At 35.2% G+C, this 13139-nt stretch overlaps 1 protein-coding gene and 1 non-coding gene across 2 annotated transcripts; one reads left to right on the forward strand and one right to left on the reverse strand.

Moving 5' to 3' along the window:
• The first annotated feature begins 262 nt into the window (after positions 1-262).
• TRNAP-CGG lies at positions 263-334 on the forward strand. The gene has a single exon. It is a non-coding gene; the product is annotated as a tRNA-Pro (tRNA).
• Positions 335-5221: 4887 nt separating this feature from the next.
• Positions 5222-6571, reverse strand: LOC120002550 (protein MEI2-like 1). Its single transcript, XM_038851317.1, has 4 exons — positions 5991-6571; positions 5735-5860; positions 5518-5659; positions 5222-5419 (listed from the first exon to the last, which is right to left on the reverse strand). Exons 1-4 carry the CDS (start codon positions 6569-6571, stop codon positions 5222-5224), a joined length of 1047 nt encoding a protein of 348 aa, XP_038707245.1.
• Positions 6572-13139: the final 6568 nt, after the last annotated feature.

Consider the following 13139-nt stretch of genomic DNA (forward strand, 5'->3'; position numbering starts at 1 on the left):
AGAAAAGGGAGAGGAGGAGAGAGAGCGGCAGATGAAGCGAGGACGAGTGCGGAGAGAAGAGAGGGAATAGTTAAGCAGGGTTTTGAGAGAGAGGTTTTGGTGGTGCTGGATAAGCATAGCAGTCTCAAGAGGAAGCTCATCGTCGTCACCATTGTTGTGCGCTCGTTCAACTGAGCTTCTCCCAAAAGATTTTGAAGGAGTTTTGACCTTCGCGTGAAACATTGTCTATCTATATTATATACACAAACGCTTTTCGAGGATCGGGTGTTTGGTCTAGTGGTATGATTCTCGCTTCGGGTGCGAGAGGTCGCGAGTTCGATTCTCGCAACACCCCTCATACTCATTTTTTCTTTATTAGGTTCAGATGATTGGACCTGAAACCCATTATTGATCAGTACTGGACCACAATACGTAACGCACAGAATGAGATGGGCCCCCATTATTAAGAATCAGTACACTGTACACCAGAACGACTGGAAATGAAATGGGAAACCCCCCTTATTTTTTGCTTGTTCCACTTTATTAGGTTCAGATGATTGGACCTGAAACCCATTATTGATCAGTACTGGACCACAATACGTAACGCACAGAATGAGATGGGCCCCCATTATTAAGAATCAGTACACTGTACACCAGAACGACTGGAAATGAAATGGGAAACCCCCCTTATTTTTTGCTTGTTCCACTAATGGCTATGTTCTTTACCAAACCCAATGAATTTCTAGTCATTTGAGCTAGGAAGAGTAATAAAGGGAAACCATCGCGGGAAGTGAAGAATACAATCTGGGTGACTATGCACTCAAAGCCAGGTCAAAATGACTGAGCATAAACTATAAAGGGAATTATAATGAGTCGTAAGTAATACTATCAAAAAAAAAGTAATACTATCAAAAAACTTGAAACCAGCCACAGTTGAATTCAGCAAAACACTGCATCAAAATACATGTTAGGACAAAAAGTCCCACATCGGTTGTTGAGGGGCTTGGTGTCTAATTTATAAGCTTGCCCAAGCCTTCAAACACTTGTCAAGCCTTTTCCAAATGGAAGGGGCTTGGAACTGTCACGGCCCAATGGGCCGAGATAGTGGGGAGGCTTGGCTTGGGTTTGTGCCGTGCTGGGATTTTCTACATGATAAGAAGTCCACTCGTTGGGCCTTGGGCTTTGATACCCAGTCCACGAGTGCGGGGGAGTGTTAGGACAAAAAGTCTCATATCGGTTGTTGAGGGGCTTGGTGTCTAGCTTATAAGCTTGCCCAAGCCTTCAAACACTTGTCAAGCCTTTTCCAAATGGAAGGGGCTTGGAACTGCCACGGCCCAATGGGCCGAGATGGTGGAGAGGCTTGGCTTGGGTTTGTGTCGTGTAACCTACAGATATATATATCGATCCATGTGATTGCTTCTGAAAACAACACGTCAGTCTGGAAACTATTTGAAATATTTTATAATAATTTAGACTTAAAATTAATTTTAATAAAATCTTATATTTATTATATTAAATTTAATAAACAAAATTCATTGTAAATATCATTAAAAAAAATTAATCAGAAAATAGTTTAATTCAACAGTTTTTTCGCTGGCGTCAACTTTTAGTTCGTCAAACTTATACCTCATAAAATATTACACAACTTTAAAACTCAATATTTTTTCCACAACTTTTCCGTTAACATTTAAAATCAATTCAAACACTCTATCAAACGCACCAATTATTAACAGATGAACAACGAATATGAACATTTCTCCTAATAATGAATTAGGGTTCATATCAAGCTATCTATCTTTATCAGTTCAATTCAAACATGATCACAAAAGAAAATCACCTTCCGTTTATGTAAAAACACCACCTGCCATCTATAAAAATCGAAGTACGATAGCAGAAGAAAGAAACGGGTCTGCAAATCGCACGAAAAATCGCAATTTGCAAATTCTTGTATGCTTTGGTATTGAATCACGAATTGAGAGCAATTTAGTCCATAAGAATAATGCTTAATTTTTTTTCCTCCTTAATGAATTATGGTTTTAAACCCCATAAACCTTATGGGTACAAAAAAATTGTATGGACCTATTGCAACTAATTTTCCCTAGACTTTAGGACACTAGACCAATTGATCTCTTCCAGCTCACTCGCATTTCCCTTCCAAAACCTATCAATCTTATTTAGGGTATATGTTTGTTTTGGGGCTCAAGGGACAATACCCTAAAAGAGTTTTTTTTGGAAGTATCCTAAAAGAGTATCCTATCAGGGTATATTACCATGTTTGGAAAGAATTGAAATTAGAGGAGTATTTTTTTTTTTTAAGCGGAAGATAATGTTTTAACATATTTGCGGTGAAACACATTACCCTTTGGGCCTATAAAGCGATCGCGGTGAAAGTATATGATTCATTTTATTATTTTCATCCCACATTCCACCGCCCTTTGTCTTCTTCTCAAAACTTAAGTTATGCCCAACTCGCTTACATTTTTCTCCATCTCTGATCTCTATCGATCATCTTCTCTTTTTTCTTCTTTTTTGCTCGCATCACGCTGCTCTACCTTCGATATATCTAGATGCTTCGATTCTCCTTTCAAATTAAAGGTATCTTATTTGATTTCGTTTTTATTATTTTTAAGGTAGATTGATTTTTTTTTTTTGATAATTTATAGGTTTTTTTTTATATATTTTAGACATCAAAGATAGATTACAATATACTAATCTTGAAGATTTGTTTGCCCCATTTAGTCAAATTTCTGTTGTTCCATGGATGTGATATATCTATTGAGGTGGGTTTGTTTGGAGATTTGGAATTTTTGATTAAATTTTAGTAAAACTAACATTTAGGGTTTAATTACATAACTTTTCTCGAAACAAATATTAAGAATTTTTGTAGTTTAATTGCATTTTGTTCCATTATACATGAATTATGAGTACCTGTAATGTATATTTTATAAGTTAATTACTTGTGTTTGCTCTGGGTTTGAAGAACTATCACAATTGTTCAAATTTTAGTTTTCTATTGTTTTTACTTTTGATGATTTCTTAATATTATTGCGTTATAGAAATAATAAATTTCTTTTAGAAAGGTAATTGGGAGGAAGAAAATGGGATCATTTTTTTTGAAAGGAAGTTTGTATTTTTATTAAAAACCAACTGACAGAAGATCTATCATTACAGCTTCCTTGAGCCAAATAGGCTCGAAAGATGACCTTCAAACACATAGAGTCGAACTTGATAAAGCAAAGTGTGCAATGACATGAGCCACCTTGTTAGTAGTTCTCAGACAATACATAAATCTGAGATTCATCAAAGATTTAATCTAGGTGCTCAATTTTATACCTTCAATTAATACATATAAACATGAATATAATATCGGAGATTACATATATTTTTGTGTTACTTTTTTTTTTCTTTGATAAATTAGACATCAAAGATAGATTTCAATATACATTATATATTTTGTGTTGGGGCCTTGCCTAGCTAGGCTATGTCTTATCATCTGCTTTTGTTCAAAAAAAACCAATGCTAGCAATTTCTGTTATAAAATTGTGTTTGAACAGCTTGATCTTTATTTTCACTAGTAATACTAAACAAAACTAGTTGTCAAAGGTTTCAATACTTGAAATTAATGATATCAAATGCTTTTTTTTGTCAGTTATTCTTGAAGGAAGTTGTCAAATTATATATATTTATATATAGAGGAATCCATCTCCTATGCGCACTTAAATTAAGCATTTTAAAATACACATATATGTTTTCACTATTGATTTGAAACATGTGGGATCCAAATCAGTGTGCCTCACTTGTTATTTCACTCATCCACACCCTTAAAAAGTTGTGTGTATTTTAACTTTTAAGTGCGTAATTTAGGTGTGCATTGGAGAATTTCATATATATATATATATATATATAATGCGTGGTCCTCATTTTTGTTGTACTTTATTACAATCATTAGATTTCTAATACGTAAAATTGATGCGTATAATTGGTGCGCATTTTAGAATTTGTCTATCTGTGTGTTGTTATGTATTACTTGAAATTTATTTGACAAATATTGTATACTAATTGATTTTGTGATGTGTGTGTGTATATATATACATATATAGGTATATAGGTATATATTATGCCTATGTATGGTTGTGTTGAGAGGAGTGCGTGCGCGTTATTTTCTAGCTCCTAGCTACCAATGAAAGTGATTTGCCAAGTTTGACACATCAAAGGAAGAATCTGCCTCAGCTGGCACATATGCATATACAACTATAGGAATATACTTGTATATGTGTATGCAAATACTTACGAAAGATGATATATACTCATCTTTGTGCATATATATATATAAAATGTCTTTTGTAAAGATGCACATATACTTGTCAAAAACATTATGCACATTTATGCGAGAACACAACTATCTCAGAAATATTTCGAGTTCGAGTCTCCCTATTCCCCTTCCCTTATATTTAAAAAATGCACATATATGCATTAGCATACATATGGTCATATATTTATCACTCAGAGATCATACAAATATTTATGCTGTCATCTCCATTTGCTGATGTGGAATTTATATCATATTTTTGGACATATATATATATACACACACATATATGAGATTAGTATGGTTAATTACTTGGTCCATGGCTGATGGGCATGCATGAATTTTATTTTCTGGAATTAATTTCCAGGTGATGGAATATTTTACTAGCTACAGCAGTTGTTTATATGCATATTATTTTTTCCTTCATTTATCAAAATGTCATCTGACTCAAGTTCTATATATATATATATATATAGATATGTACGTATGTATGTATGTATGGTCGCATTTGATCATCACTAGAACTTTTTTTCCTGTTCATGCAAATCCATATAATCATGTATGGAATTATTCCTCTCTTTTTTCCCCATTTTTAATTATTAGAATATTATATATCAATCCCTATTGTTCACAAAGCATGCAGAATTTTGAAAGTGAATTTTTCTGATCGTGAATATTTGTGAATATCTAACCCTAAATTGTTTGAATCCCATTAATCTCGTCGAATCCCATTAATTACCTTGATTAAGAGGTCAAGAGTTCAAACCCTACCGATCATGATTTCCAACCGTTAGACTTGAGAGTCAATGGAATAAACTAAATTACAAATAATGGTTCTTGACATTAATTCATTCTGTAACAAATTTCATGCAAATAATAAACTGAAACCCAAACCCTAATCACAGTTCACAATAAGAAACCAGCATTGGCAGATCAGTGATCACCCTGCAGCCTGGCTGTCCCATTTTGTTCCAATGAACACCTGATCCTCTTTCGGACCCATATGCCCACCGTAGTCTGTTGCACATTTCTGGAACCAGTACGAGGAGGGCTGAAAGTCACCGGCAGAAATCGCGGCGAGTCGCACTCAAAATGTACATCTTTGAACTGAGTCACAAACTCTTCCTTTCCCTGCTCAAACAAAGTAAGATAAACCTGACATGTACATATTACAATTTACAATCTGAGGCAGATCGATGGAGATAAAATGATGGATTATGATTGAATACCTGGAGTATAGCGTAGGCAATGAAGCACCTCTTACTGGATTTATAACCATCCAAAGCCTTACCCTGAGCAGCAACGGTGAACTTCCATACCGCTCGAGGGTCGGTGAAGTTCACAAATGCATAGCCTTTGTTACTACCAGACCTGCACCACCATAAAACGCAAGGGTATGATTGGAAATATCTCATATATATATAATATATATATATATACACACACCTGAAGTCCATAGGCAGGTAAAAGAAATCATAAGCCAAAATCACACGCTCTTCAGCAGAATCATAACGTGATTTCCTATTTTCATTTTTGCAATGATAATCCAGGAATTTCATGACCAATCCACGCCTGCCATATCAAAAAAAATTATTAACAAAAAACGTACGCACATAATTAAACATGAAAAAAATATATAACAGACGTCGTTTGCATGATGTGTGTTCATGCAATTACGCAGATTTTTTGAAAGAATTATTACTTGCATCCATTTGGGATGTTCTTGATAATTATGCTTGTTTTGTTGCCGTCATTTTCCACAGGTATATTAATGGCACCGGCTTGCTCAAGCACATGCGAGCCATTCCCAATTCCTTGACCATCTCTACTGGAACTGGAGGATCCGCCCTCTTGATGCAGATGGTCAGTACTGCTGCTAGAGCCATGATGTCTAGCAGCACTTCTGTACCCTTTCTCCACATTAGCATCTTGGGAATTCACATCATCTCTAGCAGGAATTGCCGCCACATTATTGGGTGAATGCTGCAAAATGGGCCTTGTGGGAGCAGAAATAGCTACAGGAGGTAGCAAGAAAGCCGTTCCCGGTGCCGGTGTCGACAAAGGAGGAGCAGCAGGCGGGCTGAGGTAGTAGTAGTATTGATGATGATGGTAGGAGGGATATGGTTGATATAGATGGTAATAATTACTAGTAATAGGAGATGAGAAAAATATAATACCAGGAGGAGGAGGAGGAGAAGAAATGTTGATTTGTGTTTGTTGTTGAGGTAGAGATACATAGGCAGGAGCCTCTGGATTCAGAGTACTTTTCACTGGGGAAGTCATTGGAGTTGATAATGCTTGAAAGAATTTAGAGATTGTGATGGTTGTTGAATTCTCTTGATACAATTTGGCATGGCTTTTATAAGGATTGCAAGGCTCTTTTTTTGGAAGTTATATTTAATTTTTAATTTTAATCTTCTGTTTTTTGGAAACCTCTTAATTCATAAGATTTAACTTTCCTTTTATATTGTGGCACACCTTGATTATTATAGACAGTTAATAAATGTCACAAAATACCTCATTCATCTCACTTAACTCTCTCTTTTACAACACCTGAGCCACTAGTTGGAGTGATAATGATGGTGTGTATCACCCTAGTGATGATCAGGGTTCGAATCCTCCCTCCCCCGTTTCAAAAAAAAAAAAACTCTCTCTTCTATAATCCGAGTAAAGTGAAGTTACTCCTCCCTTCTTAACCCTACTCACTTAACTCTTTAAAATACCAATACAAACATATCCTTAGAGTTAAAGATTCTTAAAATGACGTGCCCACCATTTTTTGCAGAGATGAGATGGGAGAGAGGAGAGAGAATAACTAATAAAAATGTTGGAACACACTTTTTCGTGAGCTATAAACCAATGCGCGGGGTATTTTGTCAAAATCTTTATTTTTCATATTCTATTTTATCTACTCAACCACTTTTACAAATATTTATGTGAATGCTTTAACCCTAATTAATTAACTCTTTATTTTTCTATCCAAACAAGTAGAGAGTGAGATATTCGCTTTTCGACAAGGACCTAGACGAATACTCCGCAAATCATACAATTTCATGATAATTTTATGTACAGTTTCACAAAAATATTATACAATCAACCACCAAGCTCCAAAGAGAGAAGACTCTCTCCTTTGATAATTAGAATAAGAATTTGTTCTTACAAGATTTTTTAACCTAGTAGGGAGATTTACACAAAAAAATTTAGAAATAAGGAAAAAAGTTACATACTTATAAAAATGCATTTTCATTGTAAGACATGCTTCTTCTTCATTTTAACTTTTGTTGTGCCCTAAACCCCAAGACCAATAGAATCAGCTTTCTACCCCGCTAGCCACCTAGCTCTAACGGAGGAGGTCTCTCTCATTCACAGCCACTTGCGTCCATTGATTCTCTATCATCTTTGGACTACTTGTTTCTTCTATCATCCGCGTGCATCAATTAATTCTCCCCTTGTTTCTCCATCAGATCTCTTTTTTCTTCTTCTATTGATTGAAATTCTTCTAGATCCTTCTTTAATCAGATCTACACATGCAGAAGAGACGGATCTTCAAGTGGTGCTTTTGTTCTAGAGAGAGAAATAGATGTATTTGAAACTGGATCTGCTTATATTATATTTGTTTTGGATCTGTTGATGTTATATTTGTTTTAGATTTGTAGATATTAAATCTATTTAATGTCTTATTTGTTTGTCCAATTTATCAATCTTCATTGTTGTGCCCTTAGTAAATGAAATTTTTGTGACATATCAATAGGTCATATATCAACAAGTCGAAATAGATATAATGAAATAGATAACATGTCAACAGGTCGAAACAAATAACATATTAGTAGATCCAATGGGCAGAGTGGACTATCGTTGTCTGGCTATAGATCAAGACCTTTGACCCACCAAAGAGAAGTGTTGGAGCAACACGACCAACCTCCAACCATCATTAGCTGTCGTCAGCTGCTGGTTCCACCGAATTCTGACCTTGAAGCCACGGCCAATGATGAAGTAACTAGCCTGATCCGACTGTCAGAGACGATGTCGCCGCAAGTAACCACACACGAGAGTGTTCCCCATTCTTAAGCACACTAGTATCCCCATCCATTGACTTGTCGGAATAGCCTCTGTAGAAAGAGGATCCGATTTTGGGTATCGAATGGGGAAGATGATGGTATTTTAGTCAATAAAACAAATGTTTATAATTTTTTGTTCTTTATAAAATACTATTTTTAAACTTTATGAATTTTATCCAACAAAACTTATTTGACTGTTCTTATTGTGACAAAATTAAGTGGCTTATATCTAACTCAATCATTATTTATCACTTACGTTTTTCTATTTATTCCGGATGGCTAAGTTTTAACTACTTTTTTACAAGGCAAGTAATAAATCAGGCTCAGCCCTACAAACGGGGCCAAGGCTGAGGTATCCAAATACTACTTGATAAGGCCCAGACCTAGACAACATGGCCCAGCCCTCGTATATAACTTGAAAATTAAACGACAAGGCTGAACCGGTATATCTGCATGTGTTTGTGGTCCTTGTGGATCACACTAGGTATTGTATTATAACAACTCTTGGATCTTGGTCATCATACATAACTAACATGTGCACCTGAACTGAAATAATTTTGCTATCCTCATTTGTGGAACCCACATGTCAATGGCACGAGCCCAAGTTGCACCGCACCTAAGCCCATTTTGTGGATCCTGCTGGTTCATTCATGAATCTAAGGTCAGGTCATGACCATGACAGCTAATTAGCTTCAACATAAGGTATAACCACTCACAATTCCACTCGAATATACGTACACTCCACATCTCTGACTACATGGACCACCCTAAAAATAAAAATAATAATAATAAAAAAGGTTTCATGTGCCAATCAACCAACCTGAATGACAAACTCTGAAAACATTTTATTCTCTGGTTGTACTTGTACCCTTTTCGGATAATAGAATAAAAAATGTCCATTTAACCAATCAATTGTGAATTTTTTCTAATCATATATACATAGACTCCTAGTCGTCGGTTGGTTAAACATAACCATCTTTAGGGTTCAAGATTATGTCACACTTGGGACCCCCAGTTTCCCTTCCCTAGCTGCTCTAAGGTTGCATGTTTACATCATTCATTTAATTTGGATATCTATGTATCTATATATATATAGATATACAAGCTATACATATGCAGCTATTTAGAAAAGACTATTCTGAATTCTTTATCCGACATTGAGAATGAGTGGGGGAAAAATAATTGGATCGATGGTTGGTACTCGCCCATATATATCAGCAAGGTCAAATCTGGCCAGCTGAGTCTGAGTACCGACATGGCTGCGATCATAGCGATTCCTGGTAGGGGGAGTGTAATCACTTGGGTGATTATGGAGTTGGTGAATCGTTTTGGGATCATATAATATGAAATCGGGAGGTTCTGAATTCGATTCCTACAGAAAACAATGACATTGTGGCTATGCATTGGACTAGCTTTGGAAGTTCTGTGCGCGCTAGCCTGATGGTATGAGTTTATGTTCATAATCGGATGTTTAAAAAATAAACTTGTAATATAAAAAGAGCACAGTAATGTACAACAAGAAAGTGATATTTAACAACCTTAAATCCATAACTCTATCTCTCCCACCTTGAAACACATCTTATTTGATTGTCGGAATGTCGACAGCCGAGCCATCGGCCCCGACCTAAGTCTTTGACTCTGTTTACTCTCTTGCAAGAGCTGTTGGAAGAAAGAGACCTGACGTGCAAGCAACGTGTATGTGGGCGAATTTTATCCCGTACAAGGAGATCGAGTGGTGGAGAAATGAAAACCAAGTCAAATAATTTTGTCTCGCATTATTTTAATTTTTTTTTTATTGATTCATCATGCAAGTGGGGATTCAAATTAGACTGCCGTAATTGGTGTTCAAGTGCTGTTAATTGAAAACAAAGTCATACCGACCGCGCACTTGAGAGATTTTGATAAACAAATTTTTTGTGCAACATTGGATGAGATATGAATAATGGTTAAAACTCTCAAAAAGTGGTCCCAAAAAAACCTCATTTAATATGGAGTGTTGGATGTGAAATGGGTCCTACATGTGTGTTTTTAATCATTGGTTATTTTAATGCCACATAGATTTAGAGGACTTTTGTGAGTCTCTAGCATTGTCCATGAGATATTGTCCCCTATGCGATACTTCTACGGGTTTTTCTACCATCTCTCATGGTTTTATCTAAAAATTATTATTATTTTCCCGACTATTTTATTAGTAGAACCCATGACCTCTTTAGTTTATGGAAGTGAGTACACATCTTACCACTCAGGCTAAATGGCACACCTTCATAACTTCACTAATTTAGTAGCCGCGGTTGTGGGTGTCAGAAACAGCTTGCAACTGAGAGATGGGAAATGATAAAAATGTTCACACCACAAATGACATACATCGGTCAAATCTGGTTGTATAAATGGCCCGAGTTATTTGTGACCTACTTGCGGGTAACCTGTTAAGGAGCTATGCTCTTTTGGATCTATTTTGAATTTCATTTACTAAAAGGGTTGAGTTTGAGCTTAACTAAGTTTCGCTTGTCAGTTGGAGGACCTACTTATCTAACAAAAAAAATATTATTATAAATAAATAAATATAATAATATATGATAATACCAAATTCACCCTCTAGTCAAAAACAGACACGTCGTACCCCTAAAATTAGTATTTAAAAGATGTATCTCGGTAAACCTTGTCTCAGCCTAACTTAACAGGTACACTAAATATCATAAAGGCTGCCTTGGCCTCGAGATACCTATCTCGGAATGAGAAGCTTATCTCGGCACAAGGCCAAGGTGAGTAGATTCCAAAGTATAATAGAATTCTGAAAGAAGATTCCTAACCCAACTCGAAAAATAAAGGACGAACACTCCTAACTCAAATAACAATTCCTCAAACTCGGAATTCTAAGATCGTAGTCCATTACAGATTAGAATTGATCCACCTAATATATAAAGGTACCCGATCAGGTAAAACATTCATTCACAAATTTTTATACTTTTCTTCCTAAGAGCTCTAATCTCCAAAGTTCTTAGTCTCTCTACTTCATGCTCTCAGACTTAAGTAGTATCGGAATGTCTTTACAAAGAAAAACACCTTGGGGAGACTCTTTAGTTTATGTTTGTTCATCTTTTAGCCAAGAAAAATTCGTCATCAACAATCAAAGCCATCTGGTTTGGATTAACTTGGTACGACGTTAGCAAAACAAACAAGATTTACATGCCATCAATATATTAATATAACCGAATTTGTTAGATTTTGTACATTTTTAAAGTTGGATTTGACTTATCGTGATTATTATTTTTTTTATGGCAATTATTTCTAAATATTAGATAAATTATTTATTATTTTTGACACAAACAAGTTTTTAAAGCTCAGTTCGAGTTTTGACATTTTTTAACAAGGAGTGTCCGAACTCAATTTTTTAAGCTCTGCAAAGAGCTCGAGTCCAAAAAAAATGATGAGTCGAATATGAGCATGCCAAAACTCAACTTGGCTTGACCATTTTATACATATTGCTTAGTGACATCCGATGACGTTATATTTTATAAATCTAATGACTCACAATATAAAAGGGTAAACTAAAATTTTTTTGGTCAAAGTTGTCACTTTCCATTTAATTTTATGTTTGTCTCTAAAATTTAAAATTTAAAATTTTTAAAAATAAAACTTAAAATAATTATGAGCCATTGGATTTGTAAGATACAACTATACAATACCATTGACATGTCAAATGCTGGGTGTGTTTGCCCTGTAAACCTCTTGAAGATCGGACGTTAAAACCAGACATGTAAAGACATGAATCACATGGAATGGTATTTTCCATCCCCACCGTCCATTAACTCCACCAGTAAGAGACCCTACTCTCCTCGCACATCAATCGCTCTTGTAGTCGAACATTTGCCATTATTTCCTGTTTGAAAATTTATTTTATAATTATAGGAGGCGCATACATATATAGACAAATGAAGAGCACAAATATTGTGTTGGAATCATTAATATTATTTCTATTTTCTGTAACTTCCTTCGCAAATTAATCCACAAAATGTTAAAAAGATCAGTCACTATTTTAAGTCGTGTCGTATTTGGTAGCGCGGTTGGATTGATTTTCAATGCTAAAGAAAAAACTGTGAAAAGAAAAATAAACGAGCTTAAATTGTGTACGTAGTATGTTATGAGGTGTTTGGTGAATTAAAAACTGATGTTAACAGAAAAATTATTGAATTAAAATATTATAATATTATAGATGCATATATAGTCAAATGAAAGAACACAAATATGTCGTTGGAATCATTAATATTATTTCCATTTTCTGTAACTTCCTTTGCAAAATTAATCTCGCAAAATGTCAAAAATATCAGTCCCTATTTTAACTTTTTTGTCGTGTCGCTATCTCTTAGAAACAACCAATACTTCATTTTCTCCGTCTCCACACGCTCCTCTCCAACAGCCACAGATTATTTTTATTTTATTTTATATAATTTTCTGTCTTCTGCTATATAATTTTTACGGTAAATTCCAAATTCAATTAAAGGCAATTTTCCCCAAACGTGTATAATAATATATATATATAGTCAATTGACGAAATTGCCCAGCTCAAATAATTCTCCCAAGTCCTCTAATGCGAACGTGTAAGGTTAATTTTGTCTTAGCGAAAAATACAAAGGTTTTATTAAGACATTTTTCTAATTTGTCGTAGTTTAGGCGAGCTGTTATTCCCGCTCATTCTTTGTTTATTTTTCAAATCTGGCTACTGCGCGGGTCCATCTTCGCACGTTTAAACTAGCTCGCAGGCTAACCCTCCACGACACCAAACAGTAACTTCC

This window comes from Tripterygium wilfordii, chromosome 7 (assembly GCF_013401445.1).
Source record: "Tripterygium wilfordii isolate XIE 37 chromosome 7, ASM1340144v1, whole genome shotgun sequence".
In the NCBI taxonomy this organism is placed as follows: domain Eukaryota; kingdom Viridiplantae; phylum Streptophyta; class Magnoliopsida; order Celastrales; family Celastraceae; genus Tripterygium; species Tripterygium wilfordii.